At 45.5% G+C, this 19210-nt stretch overlaps 1 protein-coding gene across 1 annotated transcript in view; it reads left to right on the top strand.

Moving 5' to 3' along the window:
* The window catches only part of LMF1 (lipase maturation factor 1), a 263087-nt gene that overhangs the window by 83527 nt on the left and 160350 nt on the right, over window positions 1-19210 (top strand). Inside the window, exon 5 of the mRNA XM_063345009.1 lies at window positions 241-306. Coding sequence (XP_063201079.1) covers window positions 241-306 — 66 coding nt within the window. The remainder of the gene's footprint in view (window positions 1-240; window positions 307-19210) is intronic.

The raw sequence follows: 19210 nt of genomic DNA, 5'->3' as shown, positions 1-19210 counted from the left end.
ATGTTTGAGCTCTCATTGCGTTCTGTTCCCTCAGGGACAACAACTGGGCCTGGGGTGCAATGTGGTGGGTCATTCCAGGGGGTCATTCCAGCCTCTGCACTTCCCTGCAGTTACAGGCTCTCTCTGTAGTTTAACCAGAGAATTTAGCATCTTGAGATAATACCTTAACATACAAGATGAAGTAAAATAAAATATTTGTGACTGTCTTTTTTGTCTCTGTTTTTTTTTTTTTTTTCCCAGGGACTGATTAAAATTCGAGGAGATCGCTGCTGGAGAGACTTAACTTGCATGGATTATCACTACGAGGTGAGCGATCTGCACATTAAAACTAATTTCTCCTGTCTGCTTTACTTTGGTAGAAAAAAAGGTTCTCTAACCTTTTCTCTTCTGCCAGGCAGCTCCCCATGTTTTCTTTCTTTATCATAGCCTGTCTCTGGCAATGCAGTCAATGTCCACGCGCCAGCTCGGTGATGCTATTTTTCCCAACCACAGTCCTAAAAGACCAATTTCTCTCCTTCCCTCCCCTCACCACCATGGACTGATTCGGGAGCAAACCTAAGCCCCATGAGAACTCTCCCTGTAAAAATTCCACAGGAGAGGATCAGAAAGAACTTTTACGTAGCATTGTGTTGAATGCTCTCTGCTTACGCTTCCAAAATGCAGACATATGTAGACAGAAATAGAGCATCTCAGTGGTCTCCAAGATGCTAAGCACTAATCGCTGGCAGTTCAGAATTATACAGTTTTATCTTTTCGACATCTGTTTCAGTGATTACATTGCATTCTGATTATAAACTGTGGTTTGTATTCTGGCTCTGAGTGTTGTCTCCTCTTTGATTACAGAGAGAGGGAACTCAGCTTCCCCTCTCTTTTTACCTATATTTTTGCATTTGCCTTTTGTATAAACAGTGTTAAAAAGAAAGAAATTGCTGTGTACAATGACATTCCACTGGGCGAGTAGCCATGCTTTAATGAAGGAAACAGTACTGAAGCAATTTTCCCTCCTCCAGATTAATAGCGCAGCTACTGAAAATGGCACACTACGTTGTAACGCCTCTGATCTATAATCCGTGTCCATCTAACGAGCGGGTGAGCGCGCTGCATCTGTTAGCACCAGGCTGCGAAGTCTCAGCCTTCTGCTGCACTTGTCCCCTGTTGGTAAGACCCAGGTACCTCTTCCTGCCTCAACCCCGCAGTTATTTTCAGCCAGCAGGGCTGAGCTGTCAGTCCCTGGAGATGCACCTTTGAGGTGACGTTCTCAGCAGACCTTCGTCACGTCTGGAAACCATTTCCCTTCTCCAATTAAAGCTGGCAGGGCCTGACTTCTCTGACCTGCAGAACGTGTTGCAAGGTGTTACCTATGTATTACTTTTTACGGGGTAGGCACGCTGAGCAGTGGAAATGGGGATGCTCGTACACTCTCTCCGCCCTTGTGTGAAGAGAATTGTGTGTGAGTGCCAGGGACCACGTTACCAGCCCTGTTACAGGATTAGGATTCCTCTTTCCAAAATAGGAAAAAAAACCAAACCTATCATTTTCCCAGGTGCTGACACCTTCATCTTTCGCTCCTGTGACCAAGTTAACTGGTCGCATACTTTTAAATGGAATTTTGCAGGTCCAGAAAACCATATCTGCCGTTTCAAGTTTAGCGCTCCTTTATTTTATCATCATTTACCTTTGACGTGGTTTCACCCACTGAATGCGAGGATGACCTTTTATGAAGGCTGCTGTTCGGTTAGCTCTTGTTGGACCATCGGTGTCCTGCTTTGTTCTGAGTAGAGCTTTGGATGCACAGACCCCTCAGTGCTGTCATTCTTAATCCCAAACACAAAGGTGGCTGCAGTAAATTGTCCTTCATTTTTGCTTACCAGTGTGAGGGCTCTGCTCCACGTGCTGCCAGGCACCTGGCAGCAGTCTGAGAAAAGCCAGCTCAAAGCGAGTCCCCCAGAATCCCCCGGCCGGCTCCGCTGGTGACCCCAGCCCACAACAGTCAGCCTGCGTAATCCCAAATATTTCAAATCAAAACCAGAATCAGTTCTGTAGCCCAGAAGGCTAATTAAGACCATTCCTGTCATATCCATAACGCAGGATCCCCAGCCTGTGCAAGTAATTGGGAACAGGGGCAGGGGGCAGATCACATTATCAATATCAATTATTTTAATCCACACAAAAGAAGCTGCAATAAAAGGAAAATGAAAGAGGCCAAACTTTGTCTACTCGCGATAACAGACAAAGGACTGCAATTCACCTGCTGATTTCAACCAGCCAGAGGGAGGAAGAAAAGGGTGAAGCTGAAGATACCTCTGTAAGTGAGAGGAGGAGGGAGCTGGGAATCTGCTCGTAATTAGGATGATAAAACTGGGTATTGGACCAGCTCGTAAGTGGACCTGGGCCAAATATAGTCTGCTGTGATGTATGTTGGCCACCCCAGCTCTCCTGTTCCAGTCCTGAGCTGCAGTCCAAAATCTACATGGGCTTCTCTGCCAAGAGAATTAATGAAAACACATGGCCTCCATCTCTCGTGTGGTGAGCGCGCCCTGGACTATTTATTTGTAGTAGAACCAGCAGCTATGCTCGTGGAAAATAACATTTCCACTTTTGTCAGGAATCGTGTATAAAATAGTAAAATGTTGTTATGGCTTGGGTAATTAAACGGAGCATATTTTTCCTACCTCTTTCCTCTCTAATGTGCAGGGCCTTAATCCCAGCCTTTATGGAGATCTGTTCCTCAACTGAAGACCCTCTGTTTAGAGGGCTTACGATCTGTGACGCTGTGTAATTTGCAGAGGGAAATGGCAGAACGCATGGTTTACATAGGAAAGGTATTTTCCTACCAGTCTAACTCTCCTCTGATCCCTGAGGAGTAGATGGGCTCCAGTAAGCGTAAGAGAAAGGCAGACACTGATGGAGACGAGAAGGCTTTGCTCCACCACCATACACAGCCTGGCACATGGAAACTACCTGGAGGCTGGGATGAGGGGTGGGGTTGGAAATGCTCGGCGGATTAATCATGCCTCTGGGTGCCAGGAGTCCCAAACTCTAATCCCAGCTTGGCAAGACACCATAAACAGGGAATTTAGCCTCCTTCTGCATTAGTTTCTCTGCTGATGTGGTCGGAGGCTCCAAGGTAGGTGCGTACGTTTGCACCCCGGTGTGCACGCAGGACAGATGCCCATGGTGCCCCAGAGCTTAACGTGCAGCCATGTCCACATTAGCACGTGAAAATGGATGTGCCAGGGTGGTAACTGGCAGGTGAAGTCCTGAGGTGTGACATGCCATGGGCTTTATTTATCATTTGTTGGGTTTACCGTCATTTCACTGTGGCTGTGGTTAGGTGACTTTTTCCCCTAGAAGAAGTCCCGGTAAAAGGGAGGCTTTTGCTCAGTGGAACCTGTTCCTGATGCAGTTAATGCGGAGGGAAGCTGCTTCTGGGTTTTAGGTCTGTTTGTCATCATGATTATTAAGCATTTATCTACTGTGTACACAATGGTTTACAAATATGTGTGCAGCGGTTTGCAGACTGGAGCTAGATTTCTGCTTCCACTGGAGACCGTGGCAGGGATCCCATGGCGTTTGGCGGCATCCCGCCCCTTGGGCAAGATAGAGCAGCCTCGGCTCTCTGCTTGTGTGAGCAGGGAGGTGTGGCTGAGTGTGTCCCTCTGTCCCTGTCTGCTCCAGAGAGCATCCTTCCCTCCCTGCAGAGTGCAGCAGCTCCCTCCTGTAGCCAGCCTCCCCTATGGACCAGGGAAAAAGTCTGCTACGGAAGGTTTTGTGCCACTTGAGTTTCTGGAGCTTGCACAGCTTGCAGGATATTGCCCAGGCATGGGCTGGAGCAGCTTTCTAACTGCTGTGAGTAGGTACCAGGACTGTGAGCCAGGCAGTGGATCGGGGAGCAGCAACCTGCTCCCCAGGGGCCTCTTGACGTTCCCTCCTGTGCCAAGCTTCATCTGGCCCAGGCTGCACTGATTCTGGGTGTGCTGCGTAGCTGGCACCAGCACAACGTCTTAACATGCTCCAAATGGAGAAAATCCTCTTGTGCAAGACCTGTTATTAATCTCCCCACCAGACCTGCAGCTCTCCGACCCTTGCGCTTACACTGCAGAGCACCTTGCGACCATATGTCCTGGCGCAGGGCGGGTTGGAGTGGCACAGGCAGGAGATGAGCATTTTTTGACCCGCAACCAGGCCAAATGGAGCTCGTGTTTTTGGATGCTGGTGGTGGTCTTGGCAGAGTAGTTCAGGAGATAATCTTTGGGGTTTCAAAATGGGAAAGTCCTACATGGTCGCATCTATTGCGTCTCCCCGTATTCCGCTGCAGAACTACTCCCTGTGGGATGCAATCCAGTGATGCGTTTTTATAATGGCTGCCAAAGTATTGTTGCTTTTTAATTACAGACAGATATCTTGTAAAATTCAGCCACCAACTGGTAGGAACAGCTGCCGAAGCAGCTGCTCGGGCAGGCAAGTGCGTGGAGCAGAGCCCTGCTGGGCGTCCTCCTCCTCTGCCAGCTTTGCAGTGGAACTGCGCGGGAGCCGTTAAACACATCCAGGGGGTCCCTCGCCTCCCGGTGGCCTGTCCTCGGCCGGGCCAGTGCTGGGTGAAGCTCAGCAGGGGTGGCAGCCATGGCCCACACCAGACAAAGAACCTGTGGCTCTTCCACTCGCAACTGGAACAACTTGTATTTTGTATTTTTAATTTTAAGATTTTTTTTTTTAAAGTAATGTTTTGAAGGGAATGCATTTTATCCAAGAGTTTTTCAATGATTTGCATCCTTTGCTGCAGAAAACCAGGCTAGGAAGGGAAACTTACTACTGAGACAGAGATGAGGCAGAGGGATAAAGGGAAAGGAAAACAAAAAACCACTCCCAAACCAACAAAATCTTTGTCAGCGTTGGAAGTAAGACCCAGGATTTGCTTCCCTGCTGTGGAGTTATTGTAAGTGCTCAGGATGGGTTGGTTGCCACGAAGCAGGGAAGTTTGAAGAACTTTGCTGAACCAGCCTCTACTTAATAACTGAGTCACATTTTAGTTCTGAATTTGTCAGTGCTGCTGAGAAAAGCTTTGTTCTTTACGTAAGACGCTGCGCAGCCACAAAGGTCACTTCTTTTGATTTGTACAAATTGTCGCTAATTATTCTGTAACTGTTTTTCTTAAATACAGGCTGTCAATCAGTGCTCCAGCTTCTGGCGTGCAGCAGCACTCCAGTTCCTGGAGAAGCTCTCCAGAGCACAATGTCTTTTGTACCTAATTAGGGGCTTGCTGACTGATAGCTGTGCTGATAAGGATGAGAAGGAAGCTCTAACTGCTCTTTAACTGCCTCTTGATTTCTTTTCTCCCTTCTCTTCACTATATTAGACCTCGTCAGACTTTTCATCTAGCTTTTCCCAACCTATTACGAAACAAAAAGTAAATACTATCTGGCAATTCATTTTGATAAATCAGAAAATTATCTGCTTTCATGATCCCTGATGCCTCAGGATGGGCTTTATTCCAACAGTTGGCGTTGCTGGAAGCAAAAATGTTCCTAACAGCGAAGCAGGTACTTGGATCTCATGCTCAAAATGTATGTTTTAAAGTTACAAATTAATGTGAGGGAAACAGTGCTGAATTAAACAGAAAACAAGAATATTTAAAAGAAGTAATCATGCAAAGCATTTTGGAGATGTTCTTTTTAATAACATTATAAAATATTTATGTAGCATCCTAAGTTTACAGTCATTGGCCCTTTACGGAATTTTTTCCATTCTTGAAGACAATAAATGTGAATCCTGGCGGGACTGATGGTCACAATGATGAATTATTAAGGCCAGCAAAACGTATTCCCAATCTGTGGCTTCACTGTTGTCCTGGTTTGGTGTAAAACAGAACCAATTTTCAAAGCAGGACAACTGTGGAACTCCCAGGTCTGGCCTGGCTGTGGGAGCTCAGGTTGGACAGGCGGGCTTTCCAAACCTGGTGTCTTCTGGGGGAAGCACAGAACTTCCCTCTACAAAAGCCACCAAAGGGAAAGCAAAGAACCTGCCGTGGTGTTTCTGGCACAGCATGACTGAGACAGTTGGTTGGCAACTTTTCCCCTTGCTGGTATGAAAGGGTCCGGTTTCGTTTCATTGAATGCAGAATAATTTGCGTCTCTGCTCCTTCCTTCAGGCAGGGCGTGAACTTGCATGGTTTTGCTGATGGATTTTGCTGGTTCCCCTTGGGACAGGAGGTGCTGGATCACAGCAGTTGAGCTACCGAGGTCAGGGCTGCTTCCGAGTCCTGGTGTGTGCGTTATCAGATGGGGTTTGCTGCAGAATTGGTTGAGGCTTGGAGGAGGGACAAGAATCAGCCTTTACATGGGGAAATTTTACATAGTTTTCCAAAAGCATTTGATGAAAAGGGTGTGGAAGTCCGGCAGTCGCAGTCCATGCTTGCGGGGCCTGGGGTGAGCTCAGTGCTGCTGGACACGTGGCTGTGAGCCCAGGGCAACGGCCTGCCCTCAGCAGCCGGGAAGGGTTTAAGAAGTGATCATGGAATTTGGTAGACACGTTGTGGGTTTCTGGAGTTGCTTACAGCCTGTTGTTACTTGAGATAGTAAAATTTGTACTCTGAAAGTTGTGTTTTCATAAAAATATGAGTGAAGTGAGTTGTGATCTATCTCTGCCCTCACTGTACAGCTTGCCCCATGGAAGCCAAAGCTGTTGATGAGTCCTCCATAAAGAGAGCAAGGCAGACGAAACATGGTTCTGCCCATGGTGGATTATAAATGCAGCTTGTTTTCATCTCCTGTTGTAAAAGCAAACTGTTCTTTGAGTTAAGGTGACTGATACCAAAAGGAAGAGCACGCTTGCGTTCAGCTTTTTTCTTTTTTTTCCATTTGGTCATAAGTTTTGAAAAATGACCTTTTTGGAGGCGTAATTGAAAAACCAGTTGTCCTCATTCACACGTATCGAACGGCTGCTTAGTGTGTATTTGAAGCTGAGGATTAGGTGCTTTCTTCTGGGTTTTGGTGATTTGCATGATGTCAGTGCTAGCACTGGAAGAAGGGCCAATTCCTGACCTTGCCTGTGATCAATTAAGTAACAAGATCCATCATAAGGTAAGTGCATGAAGCAATAATATTGGCAGATAAATGTCAACACAACATCAAAAGCTTATTACGCTGTATCTGGATTTTGTATCAGGCTGCTGCAAGAAGGTCTCTATCTGAGACAGGTTTTTAGATGAATCCCAGGTGCTCTATGTTGGATTCAAGATATCTTTGAATGCAATTTGCTAGAAATGTTTGTTATTCCCAACTTTGGGCTGGGCTCTGTTGTTCTAATAATAGTTAAATGTGCACATCACTTAAAAAGAGAGGGAGCAAATGTTTTTAAAGGCGGAATTTGTGCTCAGCTTGGGAGGATAGGTATTGCTAGGTTTGCGCACGTCGGGTTTACTGGCAGAAGCACGAGCAGAGATTCGGTGACTGTATAACTTCCAGCTGAGCACTTCTCGGAAGGAGGCCTGGTTTTCCAGAGTTTGGGCGCTGGCAGTGGGTTCTGCTGCAGATGATCAGGGCTTCTGAAAATGAAGTCTGAGCTCTCGAAAGCTGTGAAGGAGTAAATTCTCAGAAGTGCAACCCTCCTTGTTGCAATTTTAGAAGACATAATGATAAATACTGATGTTTATGCCCAGTCATGATGCTTTTTAAAAAGTGAAGAGGAATACAGGTCTTCTGCAGTCAAAGGATGCTCCAGAAGAACTTGGGTGATTAATAGCGTTGGACCTTAAGCAGAACAAAAGCAGTTTTCTCCTTGTGGGGACCTGGTAGGTGATATTTTATTCCAAGCAGAGCAGGCAGGGAAGCTGCTTTCCGGAGTCGTGCACTCGTGAGACCGTAGGTTTACTGTCAGCCAGTGTTTGGTCCAGGAGTCTGGCTTGTATTACCCTGAACAGCAAACATGACAGACGAATGGTAAGTGGATTCCCAACCACCTCAAAGTCAGCATCAGTTCAGCTATCGTCTTCATCGGGACCAGGATCCTGGCAGGGCATTTAGGAGAAGGGGGAGGAGTGTCTGGTCAGAGAACTATCGAAATAAAAGGTAAAGCTGCAAACCAGCATCAATACAACAGACCCAGCATCTTTGGCCCAGGCTCAGGAAACCACATACTAGTGAAGTAAATTGGACGTAAGCAGGTGCTGAGAGAGGAAACTTTCCGAATAGCTTTAAAAGGCAACTAATGGCAGGAATTGGAGGGATGGGATAAGCACGGAGTAAGTGATCCCTCCCAGACGCCAGCCGCCATGGGCGGCAAAGCACTTGGATTTGCTGCGGGATTTTATTTATCTTTTCGGTGCAGTTCAAGAACTGGGTTTCTGAACCAAAAGTAACTGTATTAAAACAATCCAAAATAAAGTGAGCTGCCTCCGTGACTCTCACTTTGGTATAAGCCAAGCAGGTTAGTGGCACCTGCCACTTGGGTCACCACCGGTTGCCCCAGCTTTCCCCTCATTTCCAGCAATATTAAAACAAAATAGGGTAAACTAGCAGAAGTTTAGTGGAAATGCCCTCCAGGGAACTTTCTGTTGTGAGCCTTTTGAGGTTTTTGAAGCGTAGGAAGACATTATCCCTCCCCACTGCCGGGATCAGCAGCAGAACTGTCAGTCACACGCTATAAATGCATTGGGAATATGCCAATACCATTTTCAGCAGTAATACAATTCCTCTTCCTGGATTCTTTGCTGTTTTTCTTAAGGATTTGTTTTAAGCCTGGTGAAAGCTTCCTGTGCAACTATTGGATTTCATCTCTTCGTTACACTCTCCCACTGTTTCAAACTCGTTTACAGACCACCCAGGACCCTCGTCACTTGTCTTGAATATTCTCCTGTTTTCTCTTCCTCCCCCTCCTCCGCCCATTTGGTCTTTTTCAATCCTAATCAGATTAATTCTTACAAGCCACTTCGCAGCCACTTAATCAGCTCTCCATGCTCTGATCCCGTATGTGGCTTTTATCCTGCTGAACAGTTTCTCCAGCGGATGGGAACGATGGAGCCCATCGCTTCCCTCTGCCTACCAGGGGCTGTGGGGAATGATCTACTACTGCACGTGAAATGTTCAGGACCCAGGAGGTTTGTCAGCTTTGAAGATAACAGAGGCACTGCTGTGATAATTATTTAAATTGTGAATTTATGAGCTAGTTAATGGCGTGTTTCAAGAAATCTGCATAGGGAAGAAAGATGACAAATTTCAGTGCTAACTAGAAGACAGAAATGAGTGGGGATATGGTAGAAGAAAATTTAAGAGCTTTCCAGTCTTTCCAAGTAGCATGTCTGTTTTCTCTCTTGCTTCATGGGCAAGAATCGGTCGGTTGGCCTCCTTGATATGGTGTCAGCGGCTCCTCTATTTCTACTGCTGCATCTCGGTCCTCCAGGCTCCAGAACCACTTCCACCAGGCAGGACTGGCTGCCTGGCCCGGGACCCTCTGCCGTGATGGGGCAGCCTCGACACCCAGCTTGGGACTTGCTCAGACCTTGCCCAGAGCCCTCACACAGGTGTACCCACCCCTGCATACTCCGAATGGTCAAAACTAGTCTTCATGGCAATAAATATCCTAATTTTTTATCATCTTTCGTGGCATGGATGGACATGAAATACTGTATTTTCTGGTCTCCTACATAACAACACGCCAGCTGCAGTCTAGGGAGAGCTGGAGAGTTGATCTTCTCATCCATTCCCACCTTCCCCAGTGTTTGTAGGGCATTAACTATCATTCCAGTTCCCTTGCTTCGGAGACCTTTGGGATGATGCAAACTGTTGGTGTCTGCCAAAATTTAGCGCTCTTCTTTTTCCATAATGTTTGCTCTCAACAGTCCAGAAGTCTAAGTGGAACTGAAACGTGAACACTGCGATTCCATGTGGTATCGGGTGCAAAATGGTGTCTGCAGAGCTCTAACGTACAATTAAATTATCCAAAAAACAACCTACCTCCTTGCCATCTGCTTTTCCAGGGAACGCAAAATAACTACACGCTTTTAATTGCAGATAGAGTTTAAACAAATAGGGTGTTGGTTTACAAGCTGGTGCTTTCTTCTTTGGAGATCAGATTACATTTTCATCAGATTATGAAAACGTGCTACTGTTTCATCTCTTTCTTTGACTATTAAATGTGTTAAATTGTTTAATGAATTTTTGCACAAAAGAGAAGCCCGCTCTAATTTAATAAGTAAAATACTGTATTTGTTGCCTGCAAAATAGCAGACACACAAAAAAGTTCTGCTGAGGAAGCTGCATTCCCAGCAGTGGCTGTGCTTGCGCGTTTCTCCTTCTCTGGTCTCTTACTGGGGTTATTCTTACAGGAATAACCATAAGAAACTATTCCAGTTCTCAGGATAACACTATCTCTAGGTGACCCTGCTCTGGCAGGGGGTTGGATTGGATGATCTCCAGAGGTCCCTTCCAACCCTATGATTCTATGTTAGTTATTGCATACACCAAAAGTCTTCATTTCGGCTTGAAGTTTTATTTCCACAGAAACGTTGTTCTGTCCAGGAGAAGGACCAGCCATTGGCAGAATTTCATAAATAGTAGAGCCCTTCCATTTGCTGGTGAAAGTTTGAATTATTTGCATATCTTCTGTTTACATATAAATTATGCTGTTTCCCTGCAATTCTCTGTGTTTTCAAGCTTTCCCTGTTGAACGTATACTTGATTTGAGTTGCAGCACACAGGTAATGGCACTTCAGTAATCAGGGGGCTGATGGCCCGATACAATTCCTATAAACCTTTCCCTCCCTACCGTAGATCGGGAAGAATTCCATGTATTTCTCCAACGCAGTTTTTTTCTGCCTTGCAACTCTTACAGTGCACACAAAGCCTTCGTAACTCTGTAAAAAGAAGAATACGGCATTAGGATGGTGCATGAATGAGTTAATAGTAAGTCTCTGCTGTGGTGTTTTGCTCCGAAGTCGTGTGCGCCAAACTGACCTTTAATCTCGGAATATAAATCACTTTCCAGTCCTATTATTTGTAAAATCCTACAGGCTTGCAAATGCACAAAAGAAGCCTTTGTCTCTTATTAATTTAATTTATAGGTTAAAGTTTCAAATCAGTGGCAAGCAAAAGCTGATTTACTGTTCACTTCAGGAATTGCCATTCTGGAAAGCACGGCATTTGCTAGACTGCCTAGAAATCGTGATATGTAATTAGGAGCTTCTGTAATTATATATAATGTAATATAATTTGCTTATCTTTTTTGGTATGTATTATACATAAAAGCTGGGAGGGTAACTCAATGTGGATTAGCTCTTTCAACACTAAATACTCAACAGATCAGTAAAACCACTGTTTTTTGTCTTAATCTATTAACATCGTGACAGGATCGATGTTTTCAAGCATTTGAAATTGCTGCCCTGTTCTTTTACATATAGAATCATCCCATCATCTCTTGTACAATGCCATTTGTGCTGCAACAAAAAATAGCCACTTCTGCGATAAAATTTAGATAAAAGCAGTATGGAGCTTTTTCCCACCAGTTTCACACAAGACAACCATTCCTACTTTTTTTTAATTTGATTTAAGCTGTGAAATTCCCATGCGGAGTCAGATGTGGTTTCTCTTTGCAGAGCTAGGAGTGTTCCCATCTGCAGTTCAGACCCATTTTTTCCACTTCATGGGATTTCTAGTTAGGAAATTTTGTAACCCGAAAGTTTTCTAGTCTGGCTCAAAATAACTTGAGACAAAGAAATGAAACTTTTTCATAACCGTGCTGTCATACCACATAGGAGGGTAGAAGCTTTTGACTGCTCAAGGTGCTCACTAGAAGCTTTTACCTCTTGCCCAGTTTACATGGAAAAGTAGATACTGTGAAACGTTGCCCTTGCAAGCATTATGGAAATATTTGTATTAAAAATGGCATTTATCTTACTCATATTCATGAATTCACTTATCTGTATTTTCCAAGGATCATATTCTTCCTCTTCCCTTTCAGCCTGGCCGTCTCGATGGCTAAAAGGGGTTTTATTGCTTTAGCATTAATCAAGACATTTGACAGAATTGAACTGGATCCTGTCCAATTAGACTGAGACAATATTGAATTTCGAACTGTCATGTTGGATCCATTTGAATGTAACGCAAGCTTGTCGCTCTCTGCAATCAATACATCGGTTTAATAAGCCCAGCCCGAGGTGAATGAATGCCCACCTTTCCCCTGCAGCCGTGGACGGTGACTGAAGCCAGTGAAGCTGTGCCTGGGCTGTGCCAGGGTTTCCCATCGGCTGCTGAGGGCACTGAACAAAAGCTACGTGGGACAAGCAGGGAGAAGGTTTTTTTCTCTTCTTAGAGCCACGTTCAATGAACTTGCCTTCCTCAAGGAACCTGCTAACATCTGGAGTCCTGCTGCTGGTTCCCCTCTTCCCCCAGGCTCGGCACTCCAAGCCGTTGGCTGCCTTAGTGAGTTGGGACCAGCACCCCTTTTTCACCCACGTTTCCCCTTAGGAGTATAGATACAAGGAAGAATTTTTTTACTATATTTTATGACTTTTTATGATGAGGGTGGTGAAACACTGGGACAGGTTGCCCAGAGAGGTGGTAGATGCCCCATCCCTGGAAACATTCAAGGTCAGGTTGGTCAAGGCTCTTGTGCAAACTGATCTAGTTAAAGATGTCCCTGCTCATTGCAGGGGGATTGAACTAGATGACCTTTGAAGGTCCTTTCCAACCCAAATTATTCTATGATTCTGTGATTCTATCACTGCGTTTTTAACTTCTGGGTGTCAGGCCATCCCCGCTCACAGGGAGGAGAGTGTGGGGAGACATTAACCCGCAACTGCTGGAGCTGAGCCAATTCTGCTCTGCAAATAATACTATTAAAGAGCATTTATTGAAATATAAAATGTGAGTTGGCTTTAATACCCACTAGTCTAACTGCATCGCTTGCCACAAAGAACATGTAGGTTTGTTGGTAGCTCAAGGGCCTTACAACAGTCTTCATCTTGTTTGATAAAATTTCCTGTCATCTGTCTAAGGAGTCGAAATAGTATCCCACGCAGGAGGTGGCCCACGCTCTGTATGAAATGAGCTAGGACTGGTAAGTCCTTAAGGCAATAGTTGCAATTAACAGTTTGCAAGCAGCCCACAATGGAAATCTGCTTGAATGTGTTACCCTTGGCCCCGAGGCAAATAAGTGAAATATTTTAATTCAAGGAGTTAATTGCAATTTTAGCAGCCTTTCAATACCAAGTTTGGCAGATGATGTGAAACGTTGTCCTGCTGTACTCTAAGCCAAATGACTAGGAACACCAGCACAGATGTTGAAAGCCAACATGAGCAAGAACAGGCTGGGAATGTTTCTTGACTCGTTATGTCGCTCGTTAATGATGTTCATCTTGCTGCCACACTTTGAGTTGCTGCAAATCACCTCAAAGAGTATTTCCAGCAACTAGAGAAAGAGCCCCGTGAGCAGAGAGCATGGTCAGATCCTGAGATCTCTAACCAGTAGCTGCCAGCTCAGAGTGCCATCTCCCTTTGCCCTTGCTCACCCGTTCTGTTGGTAAACAAACCTGATGGATGTTTCACAGCCCGTTCCTCCTTTTGAACATTGAACCCGAACTATCTGAGTGCACAAGGGATTGACAGGAGAGAGCAGGAGCCAAAGAAAACTGCAGTAACCTCTTTCCTCTGCCAAAAGAAGTGAAAGGATAATGTAGCGTGTAGTTATCAAAGGGTATTTTCTCAAAGCCGGTCAAACCTGACTTTCCTAATTGAACTTCGGTTTTATTATATAGAGAGCAACTTGCTTTTGTAACTTGCTGAGTAAAAGTTCACATGAGGGTACTTCTCCAAATTCCTGCCCCTCTGGTCTCGGTGTACTGACCTTGGGTTTGGGTGCTGTCGTTAGGGAGGCTTCTTCCAGCACTTATTGTGCCAACCTTGATTCTACCAGAAGATGCTTGGGAAGGTCCTACAGACATTGTCAAGGAGTGACTGAGGAGACCAGGGAAGGGTCAACACCTGAAACTCTCCAAGGGGAGGCAGCTGACCCCTCTCCATATCAGAGTGCCCCTGTTGGCTCCCTGGACTCCTAAAGGGATGCTCTTCTGCTAAATGTGTTCTCCTTCTGCTGGTGGTGCCCATGCAGTGGCCTTGTGGGACAGGGGTGGTTGTGAGGGGCTGGGGAGCTCACCATTTCTTGGCCAGATCTTGCTGGGATGCTGCTTGTAAGAGGTGCTTAGCATTTCCAGCAGGTTGATCCCTTTGTTTTGTCCATCTCTGGAGACATTCAAAACCCGCCTGGACGCGTTCTTGTGCAACCTGCTCTGGGTGACCCTGCTCTGGCAGGGGGGTTGGACTAGATGATCTCCAGAGGTCCCTTCCAACCCTATGACTCTATGATTCCCAGAAACCTGCACACACAAAGTTTTAAAAGGGTGATCCTTTAATTCTTTAAGCCACTGGTCTGAATTTCATCATAGTCTGTGAATTTGTCGTCATTGAGAATTTCCTTTGGAAGTTTTGTAAGAAATGTAACCAGAAGTATGTCTTTAAAAAGCAGTTTTTTCTCCATTAATGCACTTCCCTTCTGCAAAACGTTTGATCATTAGTATTCCTCTGTGTCTGTTTGTGTGCAATTTTCATCAAGTTGCTCCTGCCGTACATTTTCCTAACCATGAGCAAGATCTAACAGTGCTTTTTATAACTCCCTTTTGCAATTATCCGTGCCAAATATGCAGCAGCAACACACGTGACCCGACTGCGCTACCAGCAGACAAGCGTTAGCTGATTACCTTGGGGGGATGTAAAGGCCAGCAGTAGTTAACAAACGTGGCCGGTTCGCTGCTTAAATATTGGAGACTTGCTCTCTATTGTTTTATTACTCCTGTAAGTCTCGGCAGTCTGATTAACATCACGCCCATCGCTTTCCTCGTTACTGTAATGAGTGTATCAAGCTGATGGGCGAGGCTGGAGGGGAGTTCCCGGGGATGATGGAGTGCAATGCTGCGTGGACGTGAAAGCCATGTGTGTTGCGTTATGTCATTAAACGCGAAACTTTCTCAACTAGAAAGTACTTCTGAGATTCGTAGTCGATACTAGTTTTCTTGTTTGTGGGACAGCTGCAGGTAAAAGGAAAAGGTGCTGTCAGAAGGATGGTAAAAGATCATTATGGGGAGGGTTTTTGTTGTGTTTTTTTTACTTCTGAAATAAAAGATCTTCTGAAGGTGGCAGTTTAGCAGCTTGGCTGCTTTTGATGTTTTTATCCATGGCTTTGTCTGATTTAGCATCTTCATATCTGTACCCTGTATGAATTATTGGGTCTTACTTTTCTTCCTAGCTGGAATAACTGAAGAGGAGCCCAGCACGGAGGCTCAGGAGGCAGGAGTGGGACCCTGTGAGGCTCAAAGGTCACGAGGCAGAGGCTGAAACGCGGGAGCGGGTATTTATGTTACTCCTTGCTCAGCACCGACACCTATTTTGTCTGACAAGGATGAGTCCAGGTTTCATTTTATGTGATTTGCCTCCAGCAAATCTCAGAGGAGCTCGTGCCAGGCTTGAGACCTTTCAGCCTATCTCCCTGTGAGAGTACTTCCTTTGGGCAATAATACGGGCTTTTAGCAGGGTTGCCTCCACATCAAGCGTGGTATGGGTTTAATTTGCTAGTTAAGATGTTACTGACTTCTCCTAGATTTCTAACGTTTCCTCTCCTACGAAATCTTATATGTCACCTATACAGGAGCCGTTTTGGCTGGGGGCTTTTAGAAGAGCACTCAGGAATTTCTTACTGTTTCTGTGGCACTTTATTTCAATTTACACTGTACACTAAAGAAATAGTTCCCTTTAGGTTAGGATAGGTTACACGCTCTCCTCCGTGGAAGAACAAAGGGCTGTCTGTTACAGTGAGCATGGTTATAAGTTAGGAGGTGATGCTGCAGACGGTGAGGATGCGAGACGGGATTTTGGGGATGTATTTCACATGTAGAGGGTTGACGAGCAATGAGAACATTGCAATAAAATAGGACGCAAACAACCCCCTTAAGTACTGGAAAAGTGGAAATAAATTAGATGATTAAAGCGCAGGGTGTTGGCTGCATTGTTGTTTTCTATAGGGACCCTGTAGCAGCCCTTTGTGGTCTGGGGAGGCTGGATCCTGTGGTCCTCGCTTGCTGAGAGGGGGCAGTGGGGTCAGGCGGGTCGTTGCTGCCCCAGGCTGTATCGGTGCCTGCGAACAGCCGTGCCCTCCTCCGGAGGCTGGACTGGACGGTCTTCTCCACCTCTGGCTCCCTGCAGTCTCTCCATGCTGAGCTTAACTTGCATTTTTGTACCAGATTTGGGCTTTTTTAATGCTGCTGAGGTGCTGGTCTAATGCCATGGCTAAAGGTGATGGCCAAAACTGGGTCAAATCGCTTCATTTTTTTTGTAGCATCAGTCATTTAAGCAGATCTTCATGGGGAACATTAGGTTTTGCCTTCCCTGCAGTTGTCCCGCATACTGCACCTCTTGCTGCTTGTTGGGTCGCATCCTCTCCAATGATTGCGAGCTGATAGAGCCCATCTTTGCATCTCGATGGTAGGGAAGCCCTGTGTAGGGTGTGCTTTGACATTCCCAGAAAAGCGTGACATAAAAGCACTATGTAGCCATAACCATGATGTCTTTTCATGCCAACTTTTAGTCCACCTCCTCTTTAGAGCCCGTTGGAGATGCTCTCCGTGGCCTGTCATTCACATGGCTCTGGTGCACGCAAACCTCTGCACAGTAGCAAGCCCTGACCTCTCTTGCAGGACTTCTCACACTGGGAGAAATTAATCCCCATGGACCCCTAATAAGTGTTTTCATGTTTGGTTTAAGGAGGCTCCATAACATGCTGGTTTTACGGGTATTGCATTTGTGTGTACCAGAGCTTGGTTTAGGGTCCTTCTGGGATGAATGGCCCAGTTACTCCCCCAGTCTTTTCTTCCAGCAGTTGTATTTAGAGGTAAAGCAACTGTAAAATTGTATAGTCTCTCCTATGCCATTAGACACTGCTGCTGGAGTATAGGATGGAAGGCCACAAAAAAGCTAGGCAGGGAGTTTTACCCTGGAACGGTGGTTGAAATGGTGACTTGAAGTTTGTTTCTCCTGCTGTTAACGTAACTGCTGCCTTTCATCCCAAAGATCTGCTAGAGCAGACCTGGGCGTGCATTGCTGAAGATGTGAAGATTTCGGCACCTGATAGCGTGCCATGAGACTTGACTTTTTAGATCTCCTTCTGCTCCACTTAGATAATGCCAGGCCTATGCCCTTACTCTGGACCTGGTTTTGCCCAGTGCAAACATGGATTTTCACGGGTTTTGAGGGGGCTCTGCCTGGACTCAAGAGACCCAGATTTAGGGATTCATTCTGGAAGATCATCCACATGATGACCAAAGACCAGAAGCCATCTGGGGTGTGGTAGCCCCCGTAGTTGGCTGGGGAGGCAGCGAGAGAAAGACCCTCTCTGTCTGAAGCCAGATGGGTACACACAGCTTGCAGATAATTCCCACCTTTGGATTTCTGTGGAGCATCGCACTCGACAATGCTTGTTCTTAGGGAGCACTTCCACCAGCCTTCCTTCACCTCTGCCTCCAAGAGGAGTTGTCCATGTATCTATTTGCCAATTTCTAAGCCCCTGTTTCTTGAAGATGATGCCCCTTTTGCCAGCCAGTACGTTCAAGCCCAGCCTGTCCGAAGTAATGCCAGACCTTGTTCTGTTCTGCAGTTTGTAAAATGGCTTAGGAAAGAGTAAGCACCATCCAAAACAGGTGGTGGATTTCATCGTGGAACCAAGAGATCATAGGTGTCTGATATGTGTTGTATGGGTACACGCCAGGAAGGTGACAGCCAGGTGCCATGGGAATAGTTGATTTTTAGCCAAAACACCCTCTCATAAAAGCATCTTGGGAAGAATTCCTTGCAGTGCGTGTATGTTCATCTTGGTCCTGAGCATGCAGCGTGCTGGCCTTTGGTGTGTCCAGGGGGACTCAGTCGGATGTCAGTGCGTAGTAGTTAACTCCCTGTTTAGCGTTGTACATTTTTAATGGTTTTATGGCTTCTGAGAGAGCCTGACTCTTGGGTCACTGTGTTTTTGTTGTAGTCCGTTAAGAAAGCTTGCTTCAGGATTTGGTTCTACCTGTTGAAAGAATTTATTATGAAAGATATTGAGAGCTTTGTCTTGTTTCGTTTACAGATTTCACGGGATAAATTGTATCCATGTTACGGGACCATGAATGTATGTCTATGACACCAGCTGGTTTTGATAAACTATAAAATGGCCTGTCTCAAGTAAATTAAACACAAATTTTATGAAACAATTATGCATCGGCCTTTTCATTCCCTTCCCTCAAAGTTTGAATTTAATTTTATTGCTTGAGATTTAGCAGAAATTTAATACTTTATCTTCTTCTGAAGAGTGAACCATCTCTCCGAGGCCCGGCATTCCTTTGGCTGTACAGCGTGGATTTTGGGTTCCAAGCACAGCTTATGTTTTGCCAAATTTAAGTTACTCTGTACCCAAGCTGCCTAACTTTAATGGATGGTTAAAACTTTTGAAGTTTGCTCAAGAATGTGCTTTACGTTTAGTTGCATGTCAGGAAAGATTCCTCCTTTTTAATTTTTCATTTAAAGCAGCCTTTGGTCAGAAAGCCAGACTCAACCAAGACGTCATGAGTCACTAATCTTTCAAAATGCTGGGTGAGGCCTGCGGAGGTATCTGTTCATTCAGTAAGGATCCAAGACTTATCTTTATTGAAAGAAAGTAGTTTAGAGCCACCAATGCAGTGCTTAGTCTTGTGGTTATTTGATGAGCATCTAATCTGCTCTGCAGTGGAGATGTGGTCCTCCAACTTTACAAATGATACAAATTTCATTGGTGTCTGTGTGGCTCCGGTGTAATACTTCAGGTGTGAGAGTTTTGACAGCTCAAGATAGGAGTTTTATGGCTGTTGATACATAAAGGCAGCCAGCAGCTTCGGATCACTTAATATACGATTGAAACAAAATATGATCAGTGTTGCTAGAGAAGGAAAACCTGGCACACAGGTGGAAGGGGAAGAGGGTTTAGAGAGTGTTGTGAGCATGGCTGAAGTCAGGGAACCTGAGATACCATGGGGTTGATGTCATGGGAAATGTGGTGGGTCAAGAATATTGAATGGGGATGTGGTGGAAGAGGAGGACACACAGAGGCAGATCTGTAGGATATCAGGCTTTGGAGCTTCAGCTCCTGATGGCACAGCTCTCGT

Source organism: Chroicocephalus ridibundus, chromosome 8, assembly GCF_963924245.1.
Source record: "Chroicocephalus ridibundus chromosome 8, bChrRid1.1, whole genome shotgun sequence".
Taxonomy (NCBI): domain Eukaryota; kingdom Metazoa; phylum Chordata; class Aves; order Charadriiformes; family Laridae; genus Chroicocephalus; species Chroicocephalus ridibundus.
Note: the sequence above shows the minus strand (reverse complement) of the source record. Positions and strands in the feature narration are given on the sequence as shown.